The sequence below is a fragment of the Carassius carassius genome, chromosome 19 (genome assembly GCF_963082965.1).
Source record: "Carassius carassius chromosome 19, fCarCar2.1, whole genome shotgun sequence".
In the NCBI taxonomy this organism is placed as follows: domain Eukaryota; kingdom Metazoa; phylum Chordata; class Actinopteri; order Cypriniformes; family Cyprinidae; genus Carassius; species Carassius carassius.
Window position 1 is genome coordinate 7,845,065 of NC_081773.1, and position 19,496 is coordinate 7,864,560.

Below are 19,496 nucleotides of genomic sequence, written 5' to 3' on the forward strand. Positions count from 1 at the left end.
ACCACTATTGCAGTTTTTGTGTGTGTTTGTACCTGAGGGCTTGTCCTGGCTGCAGTTCAGGAGAGTAGGGTCTGCCTTGTGCTTCAGCAGCTGGCTCACTATGTGGGTCTGTAGGGACACAAACACATGCACACACATCTTGAGAGGAACTCAAAGAGAATGCTAAAAGATGTAGGTCACATCTTAAAGACGTCTGCATCCATCAGCTCGGAGTCTAATCTAAAACTTCGGCACCGCTCCTGCTTCCAGCACCAAACATATGCTCACACCTCACATTCACACAGCCTACACACAGATACACACATATTTATCTACATTTATACTATGGGGGATGTTGAATGATTGATTCTGGTTGACTGACAAATTTTCTGAGGTGTGCAATTATTTTCTGGGAAACGCAAGGCGAAAGTAGTTCCAGGCAGCTCTCTTGACCACATTACAGTTAGTTCCATATCACTTTGCACAGTAAAACCTTAATAATGGTCACGCAGTTTGCACAAAAAGGTGTTGTCAGTGCTGCCCTGACCATTTTATCAGTAAGCCTATATAGTGTAGCAACTTAAAGGCCACACATGACATTTCTCACTAGCAAGGTAATCACAGTGCAGATTAGACATGCAAAAGGTAACGTTAGCCTAATTCACACAAGCTATCTCTCTCTTTCTCTTTGTGTCTCTGTCTCTCTCGCTCTCTTTCTAATAGCTTTATTAATAACTTCATTAGAATGCAATCAACTGCTCAAGCCTCCATTAACAGCTTTAAAATGAGATTTTGGAACTAGTAAAAGAGGCGTTGGATGATATGCGGAAGAAATATTCCGGACGAACCCCTTTAAATATATCATCTGATCGATGTCTTGAGGTGTGGTAAATGTAGTATACTGTAAGTGGAATAATTGGCTCCGGCCTGTTGAATTATTAGAAAAATTACCACCTCGGGTGTGCATTATTTTTCAAATAATTCAACGTCCCCGAAGTCAATTATTTCTTACTTGTTTACTTATCTTTTTAATTCTGTTAGTGTGCATCTGCTTGCTTTACACAGACACACACACACACACACATACACAGACAGGCACTATATCACTGTTTCAGACTGGATTTGTGCAGCAGGAGTGTGCGTGACTGTGTCTGCATACTATGTCTGAAGTGAAAGCATGTTTTGATGTATTATGTATGTGCGTGTGTCCAAATTAACTCAAAACAGCTCTAGGAAGTAAATACAACAGAATAAATTGTCAGATGGCTGAATTCATTAGAAATGGCAATAGTACAAGGTTAAACTTAAGTGTGTAATTTAATGTTAAATATGTATATCATCTTACAGACCTAACTATAACTTTTGAGTAGTTTATTAGTTTCCGAAATGTCAGCAAAGACCAAGGTTTTTTTTTTTTTTAATAGCTAAAAATATTATTTATTTATTTATTTATTTATTTGTTGGTTCCACCATTCAATCAATTTTACAGGTTTAATTTGTATTTGTTTTTAATTATTTAATTATTAAGGGTTTCATTTGTATTCATTTGTTCATTTATTTTGTATCCATCCATCCATCCATCCATGAAAAATAAATATAATATAAAAGTGAAATGTCAAGAAGCAAACCTAGGTTGCTTCATTTTTTGTGAAGCTCTTAATGGCTAAAGTTAATATCAGAGAGAGAGAGAGAGAGAGAGAGAGAGAGAGAGAGAAAACCCTGCAGTCTGAAAACCCTCTGACATGCATGAAGCCGTGAAAGAAACTGCTGCTTGTATGAGATGCAGAAAAGCCTGAAGATCAGGACAAAGTCAACCAGACACATGCTTTGCCAGCTTTTATCTAGTCTGATTCTCATAATATAATCAAAGGTTTTACTTCAACAAGAGTGTGTAATTGTCTCGGAGAGGCTTTTAAAACACCATAGTGGCTTGTACACATCACATATTTACTCACCGCTGCCAAATAAATGTGTATGTGATAGGTGGTGGGTGTAATACTGTATTCCCACCCTGTTTGCAGGGCTCTCCAGTGTTTACTGCATGTACTGTTCAATGTTTCCAGCGGTTCAGATGGTGTATGTCTGAAGTGAAACTCTGTGACTGCAGCATGGCAGTTCTGCTGAGTCACACAACCATCTGCAGTGCTAATGACTGACTCAATGTGTCTGTCTGTGTGTTTGATTCTGCCCTGCTGCAATTAATTATAGATGTGGGCAGAGAAAACATCTCAATGAGTGTGTTTATTATTTGCGAGTGTGTGTGTGGGTGTCTGAGACTACAGATCAAACACTAGTCACTGCAATCTCAGCCCACCCTCCACTAACAAATACTAATTAGGGGCCAAGCACCGAAGGTGTTTAGGCACCTATTGTATGCGTTAGGATTCCTATTATTATTATTATTATTCCACTTCCGCCACAAGTCTATGGCAGCCCATAGAACCGATTTCGGGAAAGTTGTATAATTTGGCGTCGGCCATTTTGAATTGTTTAAAAATGCTGTAATGCTGTAACGCATTATCGTATCATTACGAAAATGATTAAAAAATATTCAGCTCCATGCCCTGAAGGCACTCAAAAAATTTGGTGGCCACCTTGTGGTCAAAAGTTATAATGAAAAAAATGCTTATAACTTTTGAATAAATTAGACTATTGAAATGAAATGTGTCTCCCTATATTCTGTCATTCTTGCTGAGAACATCGATACCAATTATGCCAAAATTGGCCATACTTCCTGTCCGCCATTTTGATTAAAGTTGAAAACCTACTTTTTTGAACTCCACCTAGACCGTTAGTCCGATTTACACCAAATTTGATGTGGATAATCTTCAGACAATGCTGGCAAAAAGTTATGGAATTCGTGTCGATATACGAAACGGTTCTCATTTAGCGCATCAACGAATTTTCTGGACGGGTGCCAAAATGCGGCTGTATCTCTGCAAAGCTTTGACATATTTGCACCAAACTTTGTATGTGTCATCATCACCTCACTCTGACCATGCCACATAAATTTGGTAACAGCGCCACCTATTAATCAATAATAATAAAACATTCATTAACGGTGAATATTAACATTTTTTAAAATGCTAATAGCTTTTTATTGCTCTAGCCTATTGCAATGAAACTGGTCTCAAAATATTCCTTGGCTTATGCCGATAACATAGATACCTAATATGCCAGAGTAAGCTGAACTTCCTGTCCACCATTCTGATTTATGTTGAAAACCTACTTTTTCAAACTCCTCATGAACCATTTGTCCGATTTTCACCAACATTGAAACAGATGATCTATAGACTGTGCTGACGAAATGTTATGGATTTTGTATCGATATACAAAACCGTTTTCGCATACCACCGCGACGAATTTGAGGCATCATACCAAAATGACACTTCAGCCTGTATCTCTGCACAGCTTTGACATATTTACACCAAACTTTGCATGTGCCATTATCTCCTCACACTGACCATGCCACATCAGTTTGATTACAGCGCCACCTACTGGTATGGGCTAATAAAAATTAATTAATTCTTAATTATTCGCATTTTTGAAAATTACATACCTTTTGATTGCACTGACTTATTGTCATGAAACTGGTCTCAAAATATTCCTTGGGTCATGCAAACAACATACATATGAATTATATCATAATAAGCTGAACTTTCTGTCGCCAATTTTGATTCATGTCTTTGATTCTTTGATTAAGGATTTCGTGTCGACAGACACAACCGTTTTCGTACAGCGCCGCTATAAACTATAAGCACTGTGTCAAAATGATTCTAAGACTATACCTCTTCAAAGCTTTGACATAATGACACCAAGCTTTGTATGTGCAATAGTCACCTCACACTGACCATTCCACACTAATTAGGGAACAGCGCCACCTATTGGTCAAACGTGATAAGCCAATAAATCCTATTACTAGTTGTTGTGTTTATTGTTTTCAAGCCATTTTGCCTCAAATAATCTTAAAACGGTTTTAATTACTGATTCCTGCCATTCGTCTGAAGCTTGCTTCTGTAGTGCTTGGCCCCATAATTGCTGCTTGCAGCTATATTTACATTTGGTATTTTAATACAATCCTTTTTCATGATAATATCATTGTACAGTTTGAGGTTCCTTGAGAATATTGAATGATATACTGAAGATAGGAATCGTAAGTACCATGATACTGCATTTATGATTACTATAATGTCAAATCTACCACAGTCACAGGAGTTTGTGTAACTGTCAGCAGAGTGTTGTCTTGCACTCTCTCTCTTGAATCTCTAGAGGTCCTGTAGACCTTTTCCACCAAAATGACTAGAATAATAAAAACTGTAATCTGCCACCAAAACAACATGTCACAGATTTAGCTTTCAATACAGTTTAGGGTCACTACGATTTTTTTTTTTGTCATATTTTTATAAGTCACCATGTCCCATTAAGGCTCTGAAGTTTTGGCTCCAGCACCAGCACCATGTTAGTAGAACATGGATAATGAAAAGAAAAACTAAACCATATACTTGGCTGCAAATGCAAACTAAAAACCTGAACCTCAGAAAAGAAAGAGGGGAGGAAAAACGAAAACAGAAAGGTGTGTAAGTAGGCAGGAGTATCCTGAGGGACAAAAAGAACAAAGGAGAAGAAGAAAAATTCTCTTCATCAGCAACCTGAAACACTATCAAATATTTGACCATGTCAGCAGGTTCATCCTTTCCTCTAGAAATCAATCTCCTCTAGCGTAAGCGCTGTTATTCAACTATAAAACACATTAGTACTTCATATGATCCTCCAAGCGAGAGTCAATCTGGCTGAGAATTGGTAAGATCAATGCAATGATGAAGCGTCATTAATCAGAAACAGGAAGGGTGGGTGAATTAATTAACTGTATTTGGTCTACGATAACTAATATCAATACGTTCCACTGACCGTGACCAGAAATTTGATAAAATGGCTAAATGCAAAGGCAAATGAAATATAGCATATTACACTCATGCGAATTCAAATTAGCCAGATCATTTGTTTTGTCCAATTCAGCAGCCTTTTTGACACCAAGTGCTACAGAAGTAAAAAAACAAACACATAAATAAATAAACAACTTTTATAGTATACATTTGTTTATTTGTATAACACTATGGATTAACGTAATATGTATTTATTTTACTTAACTTCTATCTTTAGCTTGGCATGTAAATACTTTAAATTAACGTAAAAATATTTTAATTTACTTATTTGCATTTAATATGTAGTGCTATATTAATCTTAAATTAAATTAATTTATTTTTAATTTAATTTCTAGCTGTGTGTTTTTTTTTTTTGGTAATTGCATAGCACTTTAAATTAAATTTAATTAAATTAATAAATTTAATTTAATTAACACAGGGAGGTTTGGCATGTTATACAAAATACATTTCTAAAATATCTGAAGAAAACAAGTACATATATTATTCTATCAATCATGTGCCTAAAGTTGCAAAGCCCTGGTTTAGTCCATACACTGTAAAAAGTGTTTTTTCTATATTTATTCAGTAAAATTGTGTCAAAAATTTACAAGCAATATTATTAATTAAATTTAACACATTTTAATTAAGTAGAAATAATCATTCAAAATGAGTAGAATAACATGAAAAAATTAAGTAAAATTTACATAAAAATATTGATTTCATTGGACAAAAAACAAACAAACAAACAAACAAACAAACACTATGCTAAATAATACTATGTTATGCATGCCAGGCCAGTAGTTGGCGATCATGAAACACCCTTCGAAAACATTATATACATCACATGACGTCAACCTTTTTACAAATTCACATTTTTGTTGATTACATAGATATGATAAAGGAATCATGTTCACAAGGTTGTAAGGCCCCCAAAACAGAGTTATTGAAGACACCTAAAGTTCACGAACAGAATCACTGAAGGAAAAAAAATAATAATTTGCTTACCATTGTAGTGGTCAGTGTTTGCTTTAGTTGGACTCTTGACCCTTAAAATTTTAAACAGATTTATTTTGGTTGCTAGTTGTGATGCAGCAGGTAGATAAGCCAAGAAGGAAATGCGACCAGGTGGTGTTATTTGTTTTTATATCATCATTTGGTCTGAGTTGGGTGTGTCTTATCAATAACATGTGTCCTGTGGTTGAACAATATAAGCTTTGGTGTTTTCAGCATTATCAGAGAAATTCTTAGAAGCACCTCTGATCAAAACCTTGTTAAAAAAGAAAAGTGTTTTCATTTAGGCACACAGACATCAAGAATCAGCCTGAGAACCTCAACTATGGTGACCATCAAAAAGCTGCATGTTACACTTTATTCTGGGTGCCACCAATCAAAACTCATTTATGGCTCCCATCATGCTTTGCGGCATGAATAAATTATGAGCAACAATTCTATAGTAGCTTGTTTTGTGATTTTTACAGTTGGTCTGAATATGCTGTTTGTCACCATTCTTGAGATTCATACGCTGGTTCTTGATCTCACTGTGTGAAAGAAAGTTCCCCTCTCTCTGTTTTAAACAGAGTTCTTAAACTCTGGATTACACTGAAAATTCCAGTTTTTTTTGGTTGAATCACAGGGCTGCTATAATGAATGTTATTTCGTCTCAGAGATCAGACTCTGAATGAGTTCAGATATTCAGGTAGAACAAAGATTATGTAATAGCATAACCAACACTACCTGATCATCTTTATTCTTAGTTTGTCTAGCTGTTACAACTGAGTTACAACAGCAATACAAAATGTAATATTAAAACATCAAGGGTCACACAACTAAAGCAAACACTGACCACTATAATGGTAACCAATAATTTACCCTTTGATTCTGTTTGTGAACTTTAGGTGTCTTCAATAACTCTGTTTTGGGGGCCTTAACCCTTTCGAGTCGATTAACGTGGATACGCGTTTTGAGTCATTTTCTCCTGATAACCCCGAAAAGACCTTAAATTACACTTTCAGTTTTAATCGTACAGATAAGAGCAATACATCAATCGAATCTGTAAAGGGTCTACTTTTTTTTGGATACAGACATAATAACAACAAAACTTTGTGCACTTATAAAATAAAGATAACAAACAAGGTGTGCTGTCTGTAGCCTTTGTCTGCGCTTATCTTCATTTACAAACAAGTCATTAAAATGAACTGTAACTCCGTGAATACTCAACGAAAATACATGGGGGAGATATCTATTGTGTTTTCTCAAAAACACAATCATGTACATACATGCATTTCTTATATTATTATAGCCCAGTTTGTGCTGATTACAGTGAGATTAGACTTTACCCATTTAGATATTTATAAGAAACTGAAAAAAGCACAAATGTCAGGGCATGACAAAACTTCTCCAGGCCCCAAAAATACCCTTAGACTCCAGAGGGTTAAGACACAGCCTTTTGAACATGATGCCTGTATCATATTTATGTAAGCAACAAAAATGTGAATTTGTAAAAAGGCTGATGTAATGTGCATGCATATAATGTTTCATGATCGCCAACTACATTGCCTGGCATGCATAACATAGTATTCTTTAGCATAGTGTTTTTTTTGTTTTTTGTCCAATGAAATCAATATTTTAATTTTTTCATGTTATTCTACTCATTTTGAAGGATTATTTCTACTTAATTAAAATTTGTTAAATTTAATTAATAATATTGCTTGTAAATTTTTGACACAATTTTATTGAATAAATATAGAGAATCACTTTTTACAGTGTATTTAACTGTGATTTTGAGTCAGTGTCCATCCTGAAATTATATGTAATGCCATTTAATGTACCTGCCCGTATTTGGCAGCCAGATGTAATGGTGTCCAGAAGCTGTTGTCAGACACCTGGACTTCTGCCCCGTTCTCCAGCAGCACAGACACCACCTCCTTATAACCACTGGCACTGGCGATGTGTAGCTGCAAACACAGATGCACACGTCACATGCTTTGAGCCTTCCGATTCCAAAAGCCTTCCGATTCAAATCACCATCTGTACACATTACACAGACTGTGCTATATTTAGAGATCAGCCAACCGTAACACATTTCGGGATGGATGTATTTTCTCACCAGCGTGACCCCGTCATCATTTTTTTGATTGACACTGCCCCCGCTGCTGACCAGCTGCCTCACGTCAGACAGCATGGTGGATGAGAGCTGGGTCTTCATCTGGTGCATAGAACTCATGTCCACTCCTGACATACACAAAGACAGGTGAAGAAGTGAGAAGCAGATGATGGACAGGAGGAGTTCAGGACAGAAGTCACATGACCGAGCTATTATGTACGGGACCAGACAAGATGGGATCTCTCTCGGTGTCCTCATTTTGTCTCAATTGGAGGATGTGTTTCAAATATCTGAGGCAATAAATCATCTCCTCTTGCAAATAGTGCTCTATTAGACAAAGCAGATCAGAGCAGCATAACAGAAGATGAGGAGCTGTACAGAGGTAGTTGGAGGCTTGACTCTAATGATAAACGAGCTTAGTGACAGCAGCCCAGAGAAGTGTGTCTGTTTCGCTGGATCTCACTGATTGATTCTCAGGCTAAAGTAACTCTAACTGAATCCAGCATGTGAGCTGACAGAACGGATGCATGTTAACAACGACGCGGCTGAATGGTAGGCTGTATATACAATTCAGACGGTAGAAATATATTTGAGCAGTTATCAGTTCTCAGGACAGCTTTGTTGTTTACAGGTGTGAGCAATAGGAAACATGGTGTCACACAAAAATCTAACCAGAATGTGCCCTACACCAGAAAAGATGAAAAAGAGATGCTGCAGTTTCAGTCTATTTTACAAAAAAAAAAAAATCAGACAGAACAGAAGAGTTCTACCATCTAAAATATGTCCTAAACAGCAAATAATCATAATATAATAATTTCTGAAGGACCATGTGACACTAAACACTGGAGTAATGATGCTGAAAATTCAGCTTTGCGTCACAGGAATACATTGTGTTTTAAAATATATTAAAATAAAAATATTTTAATTATTTTAAATTGTATTAATATTTCACAATATTACAGTTTGTACTGCATTTTCTTATTAAATAAATGCAGCTATGGTGAAATCAATCAAATCAATCACAATCGACACCAGACTTGTAAATGGAAGTATACTTTTTTATGTAGTCAAATAAAACTGACAAATAAAGAACCAAATGAATGAAGGATCCTACCATTCTCCTCCAGGTGTTTGATGAGGATGTAGCTGGTTTCCGTCCCCTCTGTGGCGTAGTCGAGTGGAATGTTCCCATTCACATCCTGCAGGAGCACATTGACTCCAGCCTTCAGGCGAGGTAAGATGGAGAGGTGAGGGGGAGGGGAAGATGGCAATGAGATAAAGCAAAACAAGACATAAACAAATGGAGTCCCTCTTGCCCCATTCATCAGGCTGCAATCGATGAAAAACTACAGCCAATTATCACACTTTCCCAGCATTCCCCAGGCACCCGGGCTCAAGAATGAGCTACATTAACAGAAAATAGTGCGTTAACTAACTCATTAAGATAGGAGCAGGTTAATAGGGTCTCCAGTTCGGTGTCGAGTGTTTGGGTGGCAGTGGGTGATGTGATTTATGAGCATCTGGTCTCTAGAGACTCCAGACTGTGATAAGACTCTGGATAAGCAGAAAAGCATGACGCAGGGTTACACATGAATAACTACTTCATTACATGAACACAATCAGAAAAACTAGACAGGGGCAATCATATAAACTAGATGACGTATAAGACAAAAAAATGGCAAGAAACAGAACCACTGTACCACTCAGATACTGTAACAGTTGTTATACTTAACATAAGGGAATCGCACAAAACGTGTCCAGACCACATTGCATTGCAAAATTTAAAGACAGAGACAGAAAGACAGACAGACAGTCAGAGACAGGCAGAAAGACAGACACTGACAGACAGACAGTCAGTCAGACACAGACAGGCAGACTCAGACAGACAGACAGACAGACACAGACAGAAAGACAGACAGACACAGGCAGAAAGACAGACACAGGCAGAAAGACAGACACAGACAGACAGACAAGCAGACAGACACAGGCAGACAGACTGTCAGACAGATAGACAGAGGCAGGCAGAAAGACAGACACAGACAGAAAGACAGACAGGCAGAAAGACAGACACAGACAGACAGACAGACAGAAAGACAGACAGACACAGAAAAGCAGACAGACACAGGCAGACAGACTGTCAGACAGATAGACAGACAGGCAGACAGACAGACAGACAGACAGACAGACAGACAAGCAGACACAGACAGACAAGCAGACAGACAGACAGACACAGACAAGCAGACAGACAGATAAATAGACAGACAGACAAGCAGGCAGACAGACAGACAGACAGACACAGACAAGCAGACAGACAGGCAGACAGACAGACAAGCAGACAGACAGACACAAAGACATACTGGTTAGAAATTTTGCCTGGTTACGGGTTTGAAGCACTAGACTTTTTTAACCACAGATCTGTTAAATGTCTAAAGTACAGAAATGTAAGTGTCACTAATGCAGGTAAAAGCTAAGACATGCTTTATTAGCAGTGTGCAATAAATTAATTAATTCCAAAGACCTTATTAATGTGCTAAATTAAGACAGAGGAGGAAGTTGTGACATTTAAAATACAAAACCAAACTTCAGCAAATCACTGCATGAAATTTACAACTATCTCTCACTATGGCCTGCGTGTAATTAAAGCTGCAAATGGCACGTCTCCATCTGACTGGCTGGAGCACAAAGGCATTGTGACAAATCTGCAGCTTATTGTTTCTTTTCCCATGCGTTTTAAATCCAGCCATCAGCACATTCAGACTGTGGAGGTTGTGTCAATCACGCACTGAGGTTAGCGGTAGGTTAATGAATGTATTAATTAACATTAACAATCAGCAGCTCCTTTGTCTGAATTTATGAGCGATGAGTTTTTGGGACACACCCCCACAAAACACACGCGCACACACTCAAAGCTCCAGAGAGTGCTGATGGATCTGACAGTGTGCCACAGGGGCGTGTCATGACCTCCTCCCTGAGATCTCATGCCGCAGGAATCACAACAGTGCTGAGGCAATACACCACAGTCTCCCAACTCACTGGGGACACATGAGGACATGTGTTGTGTGTGTGTGTGTGTGTGTGTGTGTGTGTGTGTGTGTGTGTGTGTGTGAGTGTTTGTATTGGTGGAGATCCATTGATCCATCTGGAGTTGAACTGTTATTGTGTGTGCAAATTGATTAGGTGGGGTCAGTGTGAAGGAGATGTTGGTCTGATAAGGACCTCTTGCACTGAGAAAAGAGCTGATGAAGATGTCAGCATCACCTCCTTTGATCAACAAACTGCACCGTGTCCTCTGTGACACTTTGAGACTCCTGAATACTAAACAACCAACACACACACACATATGTGCAAGCTTGCTCTTTACCCCCGCTATTACACACTAAATTCTCAACATGTGAGAACTAAATTAATATAAATCAGAATCAGAATTTGCGAAGTATGTTTACACATATAAGGAATTTGCCTTGGATTTGAATTTGTCTTGGCTTCCACTGCAAAAAAAAAAAAAAAAAAAGTCCAGACATACATATAATTGAAGGTAACAAAAATATAACACTAATAATAAGGAGTATAAACAACAACAAAAACAACAACAACTAATATGCATATATACAGTACAGACCAAAAGTCTGGACACACCTTCTCATTCAAAGAGTTTTCTTTATTTGCATGACTATGAAAATTGTAGATTCACACTCAAGGCATCAAAACTATGAATTAACACATGTGGAATTATATATGGAATTATATCCAGTCGTGGCCAAAAGTTTTGAGAATTACATAAATATTGGAAATTGGAAAAGTTGCTGCTTAAGTTTTTATAATAGCAATTTGCATATACTCCAGAATGTTATGAAGAGTGATCAGATGAATTGAATAGTCCTTCTTTGCCATGAAAATTAACTTAATCCCAAAAAAACCTTTCCACTGCATTTCATTGCTGTCATTAAAGGACCTGCTGAGATCATTTCAGTAATCGTCTTGTTAACTCAGGTGAGAATGTTGACGAGCACAAGGCTGGAGATCATTATGTCAGGCTGATTGGGTTAGAATGGATTGGGTTGGAATAGATTGTTTGGGGCATCTGGAAAAAGGCTTGTCCGGAGAAGAAAAGGTGAGCACTACCATCAGTCCTGTGTCATGCCAACAGTAAAGCATCCTGACACCATTCATGTGTGGGGTTGCTTCTCATCCAAGGGAGTGGGCTCACTCACAATTCTGCCCAAAAACACAGCCATGAATAAAGAATGGTACCAAAACACTCTCCAACAGCAACTTCTTCCAACAATCCAACAACAGTTTGGTGAAGAACAATGCATTTTCCAGCACGATGGAGCACCGTGCCATAAGGCAAAAGTGATAACTAAGTGGCTCGGGGACCAGAATGTTGAAATTTTGGGTCCATGGCCTGGAAACTCCCCAGATCTTAATCCCATTGAGAACTTGTGGTCAATCCTCAAGAGGCGGGTGGACAAAAAAAACCCACTAATTCTGACAAACTCCAAGAAGTGATTATGAAAGAATGGGTTGCTATCAGTCAGGATTTGGCCCAGAAGTTGATTGAGAGCATGCCCAGTCGAATTGCAGATGTCCTGAAAAAGAAGGGCCAACACTGCAAATACTGACTCTTTGCATAAATGTCATGTAATTGTCGATAAAAGCCTTTGAAACGTATGAAGTGCTTGTAATTATATTTCAGTACATCACAGAAACAACTGAAACAAAGATCTAAACGCAGTTTAGCAGCAAACTTTTTGAAAACTAATATTTATGTAATTCTCAAAACTTTTGGCCACGACTAACGTACATAACAAAAAAGTGAGAAAAAACTGAAAATATGTCATATTCTAGGTTCTTCAAAGTAGCCACCTTTTGCTTTGATTACTGCTTTGCACACTCTTGGCATTCTCTTGATGAGCTTCAAGAGGTAGTCACCTGAAATGGTCTTCCAACAGTCTTGAAGGAGTTCCCCGAGAGATGCTTAGCACTTGTTGGCCCTTTGCCTTCAGTCTGCCGTCCAGCTCACCCCTAAACCATCTCGATTGGGTTCAGGTCCGGTGACTGTGGAGGCCAGGTCATCTGGCGCAGCACCCCATCACTCTCCTTCTTGGTCAAATAGCCCTTGATGCCTTCAGTGTGACTCTACTATTTTCATAGTCAGGAAAATAAAGAAAACTCTTAGAATGAGAAGGTGTGTCCAAACTTTTGGTCTGTACTGTATATATATATATATATATACAGTACAGACTGGGGCGGGGCCGAGAGACGTGGGAACAGGAGCGAGGCCGGTGGAATGATTGGAAATGAGCGACACCTGCTTGACCCACCGGTCTCGAGTCCCACTGAGGAGATGAAAGGATATAAAACAGGAGCGACGACAGTGACAGACGAGAACGGACCAGCCCTGGATTTATTTTGTGTTTGCTTTTGTTTGTGTGCGGCAGCCGTCCACGAGGGGCTGTCGCGCTGTTTTGTGTTTAATTTGTTATTAAAGTTGTGGTTTTGATTGTCCCCCGGTTCCCGCCTCCTTCTTCCAGTGATCATGGAGTTTTATTGTTACTATAATATAATATAATATAATATAATATAATATAATATAATATAATATAATATAATATAATATAATATAATATAATATAATGTAATATAATAACCAATCAAAAGAAAATTTTGGTAGCAGTAAGATTTTTTTTTTTAAGAGGTGCCTTGTGCTCATCAAAGTTGCATTTATTTGACAATGAAAAAATATAAATAAATAAATAAATAATAAAAAAGTAATATTGTGAAATTGTTAAAAAAAAAAATTCGATTGCAATACATTTTTAAATATATTATAATAATATTACAATAATAGGCTAACAAAATAGGGTTATATTACAATTATAGGCTAATAAACTCTCTGATCTGATCTGACCCATCATGAGTACTTCAATGGTCAATGACAGTCAGAAAAGAGAGAATGAGCAATCACCAATAAAGAAAAAAATCAAAGATTCCACCATCTCCTGAGAGGACCTTGAAGGCGCTAACATTGCTAACAGTATCAAGCTTGCACTTAAAGAACAACAGAGTACTTTGGATTCGGTTGTGGCCTCAACAGTAAGAGATGCGATAGACTCTGTAAGGACCCAAAGCATTGAGTGACCTACATATGGACATAAAAGCGACCAACAATTCTGTTAAAGACCTAAGAACAGAGCTTGAAAAGTTAGCTAGCATGAAAAAACAGACATGCAACCGGGTAGATTCCATCCAGCTGCACTTGAGGATAGGAGGACTGTCGCAAACTTTAGAAAACAGCTAGAACAACTTACCAATAAAATGACGGACACTGAGGACAGAAGCAAGAGAAACAACGTATGGCTTGTGGGATTAGTAGAGGGGAGGAGGGCTCTGGTGCAGCCGGCTTTCTGGAGCTAATCTTACCATGGTGGATTCCTGCACTGAAAGGCTGTGACACTGAGATTGATCACGCTTATCGCGTTTATGACAGAAGAAAAAGAAACGTTAACTCCGATCTGCAATGTAGTCTCATTTTTTGTACACCAAGATGGCAAGTCAAGTTTATTTATTTTATTTTTAAAAGGATTATTCATTTAGATGGTTTGGAATATAGAGTACATATCAGCGTTTACATGTCATTTACACGATGGAACTGCTAATGTTTTTCTTCATTTACTAGATACAATCTTGGGATTGATCCAAGGAGGATCAAACTGGTTGTATGAAGGAGCAAGGAGGTTGATTTTCAGAGCCCATGTGCAGTTTTTTCACTTGATGCAGAAAAAGCCTTTGACATGTTGTCCGAACGGACTAAGACGTGGTGGTCCTTGATTTGGGGACAAAAGTGCATCAGCGCGTTCTCCACTGCCAGCATTTCCAGACAGTTGATATGATGGAGCTTTTCCCGTTCTGACCACAGGCCAAAGGACGGTCTGCCCTAGAGCAGCGCTCCCCATCCCGAAGTGGAGGCGTCCGTCGACACCATCTTCACATTCGGGGAAGTCCCCAGGCTTACACCTGATTGGTACCAGCCGTTTACTGTCCAGGGTTTCAGGGCTGTGGCACAGCTCTGATTGACCTTGAGACGCAGTCGGCCAGACACCCACGCTCTGCGCGGCACCCGCGCCTTCAACCAGAGCTGCAGGGGGCGCATGCGGAGCAGGCCCAGCTGCAGAACTGGAGATGCTGAGGCCATGAGGCCCAGCACCTTCTGACAGTGTTTGAGCGAAATGGTCGCGCCGCAGTGGAAAGAACTCGCTGCGCGCTGAATGCCCAACGCGCGCTGTGGTGACAGCCGCGCCGTCATGGAACACGAGTTCAGAACTATACCCAAAAACAGAATCGTCTGACTGGGGTTCAGCGAACTCTTCGCCCAATTGACACTGAGACCGAGCTTCTCGATGTGATCGAGTAAAACGGCCCTGTGCTCCACGAGCTCCGCTCGTGATCGAGCCAGAGCCAGCCAGTCGTCCAAATTATTCAGCACTCGCATGCCTCTGAGTCTGAGAGGAGCGAGCGCTGCATACATGCACCTCGTAGACGTACGAGGAGCCACGGACAAGCCGAACGGCAGGACTGTAAACTGGTATGCCTGGCCCTCGAAGGCGAATCTCAAATATCGCCTGTGATTTGACGCTATCTGTATTTGAAAATACGCGTCCTTCAGATCTATTGACATGAACCAGTCCCCTCTGCGAATCTGCGCGAGGAGATTCCTGGTCGTAAGCATTTTGAAACTGCGTTTCATCAATGCCTTGTTCAGCTGTCTTAGATCCAGTATGGGCCTTTATAATGCCTAGCACCCAATCCGAAACCCCTGGAAGCGCTGACCATGCATCTGCATGAATGGCTAAGGGCTGGATGCGAATCGCGCTCTGTTGACTGGGCAACGGCGGCGCTTGGGTGCACTGCACCATGGGCGTTACGCCTGTGGCATCTGAGGCGGGGAGCGCGCTGATCACAGCGGGCAGATCGCTCGTCCTCGACCCCATCCCGGTGCTTAACCGATTGGGGGAGGGCTGAGCGGGTCCCGTGGGACTCGTGATGTCTGCGAGTAACTGTGGGCTGCAATGCACATTTACCACTTTCGACTCGCTGTCTGCCTGGGCAGAGCGTACATGCATGGGTTTCGTTTTTACAGAAACCACGCGCTGTGTGTGACATAGTGTATGTGGGCACTGAGGAGTGGACACGTTTACTATGTGGCGCGCGTGACTGATCTGAGTCGATCTTATGTACGCGAGCCCTGTGTGCAGGGCTGTGCTCACATGTGGAGATGGACACTGAGCAGTGGGCATCATCACTACATTTATAGCACTACCGGCTGTGGCCAGACGAACGCGCACGGGTTTCGTTTTTACAGAAACCACATGACACGTGTAACAGTGATCGTGGGCACTGAGGAGTGGGCACGTTTACTATGTAGTGCGCGCGATCGCCTTGAATCGCTTTTATGGGCGCGAGCCCTGTGTGAAGGGCTGTGCTTACATGTGGAGATGGGCACTGAGCAGTGGGCATCGTCACTACATTTATAGCACCATCGGCCGTGGCCTGGACACCAGAAATTACACCTTTTCGGGAAATATCTGGGTAGCCATGATAACGGTTTCTGTGTGCAGGCAAGCGGGCAACTGTACAGGCTTGCGCATTGCAAAAGACGCTGAAACAGTCACAATCCCTGGAACTGAAAACAGCGGCGCACTTAGGTGAGAGTTCGGCCGCGGCGACTCGTACACCGGCGCTTTCCTAGGATGGCTTCGGGGCTCCTGGCCTCACCGTAATCCTCTGCCGCGGACCCCGCGGCGCGGGGCGACAGCCGGTAGAGCGCGAACGGGGGTCTCGAGCTGCGTTGCTGAAGCTGTTGTGATAACGGCTTTTGTGTGCAGGCAAGCGGGCAACTGTGCAGGCTTGCGCGTTGCAGAAAACGCTGAGACAGTCACAATTCCTGGAACTGAAACAGCGGCGCGCTTGAGTGAGAGCTCGGGCACAGCGGAACTCGTACACCTGCGCTTCGATGAAGCAGCCATCGTGAGTAGTGCAGACTTAGCGTCATGCAGCAGGCTTTAGATGGCAACACCGCTTTCATCCGCCGTCCAGCAGAGGGCGGACAAAGGTGCGTCGCTATCGCCTTTTCCACGGGCGGAAGTGACTGGTAGTTCCTGTTTGTAGCATCATCCAGTGTGGAGAATGCTAGTGAGACAGACGAACGAGTTCGCGCTGAATATGGAGCGTTCCAAGCCTTTGCCACCTCTTCGTGAAGCTCAGGAAGAAATGAGGCGGGCTTTGAGAAGTACGCTCATCTGAAAGGAACATACCATCCAGCCGGGAACGAGAGGGGGGCGCTGGTGCAGACCACTCGAGGCCGAGACTCATCGCGGCCAACGCGAGCACTCTCCCCGGCTCCTTCTCGATGTCAGCTCGTCTGCTGGGCTTCTGAGCAGAAGGTGCGAGATCCTCGGAGCTCGCCCAGCCCTCACTGTCCGAAGCTAGCAGAGAGCGCGTGTCCTCTTCCCCCGACGCGGCCCTGAGATCAACTTCCTCGGACGACGCGGCGGCAAATAGCGGGCGCTGCCCATTGGGAAGCGATGCAGGGGAGGCCGGTGAAGCAGGGCGAACCAGCGAGCTCGGTTGAGCTGAAGACGGTTTCGGAATCCGCTGGAAACGGCGCTTTTACGGCGCCTTCAGCGCAGCGGAGAGTGCAGGCTCGGAGAAAAAGGCCAGGCGAGTCCTCAGAGTCACCATGGCAACAGCTCGCAGTGAGGGCATCCGCCGTCAGCGAGAGCGAGCGCTGCATGATCTTCACCCAGGCAGGAGACACAGATGACGTACCGGTCTCCCTCGCTGAGTGGGGCTCTGACGAGCTGCAGGAAGGCATCTTAAAAAAGACGCAAGCTCTTTTACGAGTGTGAGTCGCAGGGCGAACACACACACACGCATAAAGAACAGCTGGATATAACAGAATTGAAAAGGATACAGGCACCGGACAGCGCAGCAGGAACGGCAGTGGAAGGCGGCGTAGGCCAGCAGCTTCAGAATGGCTCGTCCCGCTGATATGCCTCTCAGACGGCGCTTGCTTCCTCCGTGATCCAGTGATGCGTGAGCTTCGCTGAAGAGATGAAAAATCAGGTGAGTCAGCCTTTTCGAGCTCCTTTTATAAGGTTGGGCCACACCCGTTTCGTTATTGGTCTGATATGGCATCAGCCTGCACTCGATAGGCTGTGCACTTGCTGCAGAAGCAGCCAATGAGCGAGCGAGCCGTCTCGCCTATGGCTGTGTACGGCTGCAAATGCGCTTTACAAAAATTCAAAATTAAGGATAATTTTTTGCTTCAGTATTTCGTGAAAAGAGACTTTTCCCGTAGCGTCTTAGCTAAGACGCAGTACGAGAGAACTCTCGTAAGAGAACTGGTTCACACCACACATGTGTGGGAAAACGTCTTCTTAAAATAGTTGCCTGTGAATGTACAAAAGCATGAATTAATAAGGTCAAACCTAGCACAATTGATGTTTGGAAGTTTTTTTTTTTTTTAATACAGGATTATATAAAAAAAAAAAATCTTTATTTAATATTTAAATTGAATATATGTCGGCTGTTGTTGTTCTTGCATTTTATTCTGAATGGATGTTATGTGGTTATTTGTTATATGTAAAAAAATATATATATAAAGTTGATCAAAAAAAAAATTTGCCTGCGTTAACGTGCTAATTTTGACAGCACTAATATAAGATCAGTATTTGAACATGGTTTCTTTGCACTACAATAAACACACAAAAATGATTTTCATGATGTATGTCTTGCGTGCGCAAACAAAATATGGAAAAGGGAACTTGCTTTATCAAGTTAATCCATTTTTCAGTATATCTTGGTCATGTCGTTCTTTTAAACTTTGTATTTTCCACTTTTGTGTTCCGCTATTGTACTTTCATTCAGACATTTTGCCGCTATGCCATCTACGACAGTAAATGATAAACTAGTCTGGCGAATCCGGGGCCCTGCACACGTGGGGCCTATAGGCTGCATCCTACGCAAGCCTATGTGTTAATTCCACGCCTGCTGGGAGTAACAGCAGTAATTAAAAGATTGATCATCATAGGTTAGACAGCAACCATAAATTGTGTCATAAATAGTGTGTAAAACACAATCAATTGTGTCATGCCTTTTCAGCACACTCATTTGATGGCAGTACAAGGGGTTAACAGGCTGACCTCCAGGACTCTTTCAACCAATCTTGTATTATGATGAATAACAATAGTTATTCATTTACCCTGACAGAAAAGCTTTCAAATTATTAGCAGTCACTTTAACGTGTGTTCGACTTTCGCAGTGATGCCTATTGATCCTTTCTCCACCTCACATCCTTTTTCATTCACTTTCATTTAGAGATAGTGTGGTGCAAGCAAGGTCACAAGGAGAAGCCAAGGAATCTACACACACACACACACACACACACACAGTTAGTAGAATTCAGCTCAGGTCTGCTTCAAAGGCCACAG

At 41.2% G+C, this 19,496-nt stretch overlaps 1 protein-coding gene across 4 annotated transcripts in view; it reads right to left on the bottom strand.

Moving 5' to 3' along the window:
• The window catches only part of LOC132094980 (unconventional myosin-XVI-like), a 250,673-nt gene that overhangs the window by 137,748 nt on the left and 93,429 nt on the right, over nt 1–19,496 (bottom strand). For all 4 annotated transcript variants that reach the window (XM_059499687.1, XM_059499688.1, XM_059499686.1 and 1 more), the window contains exons 5-8: nt 9,119–9,227; nt 8,008–8,132; nt 7,730–7,855; nt 33–108 (exon numbers count right to left, since the gene is read on the bottom strand). In XM_059499687.1, the coding sequence (XP_059355670.1) occupies nt 33–108; nt 7,730–7,855; nt 8,008–8,132; nt 9,119–9,227 (436 nt within the window). The remainder of the gene's footprint in view (nt 1–32; nt 109–7,729; nt 7,856–8,007; nt 8,133–9,118; nt 9,228–19,496) is intronic.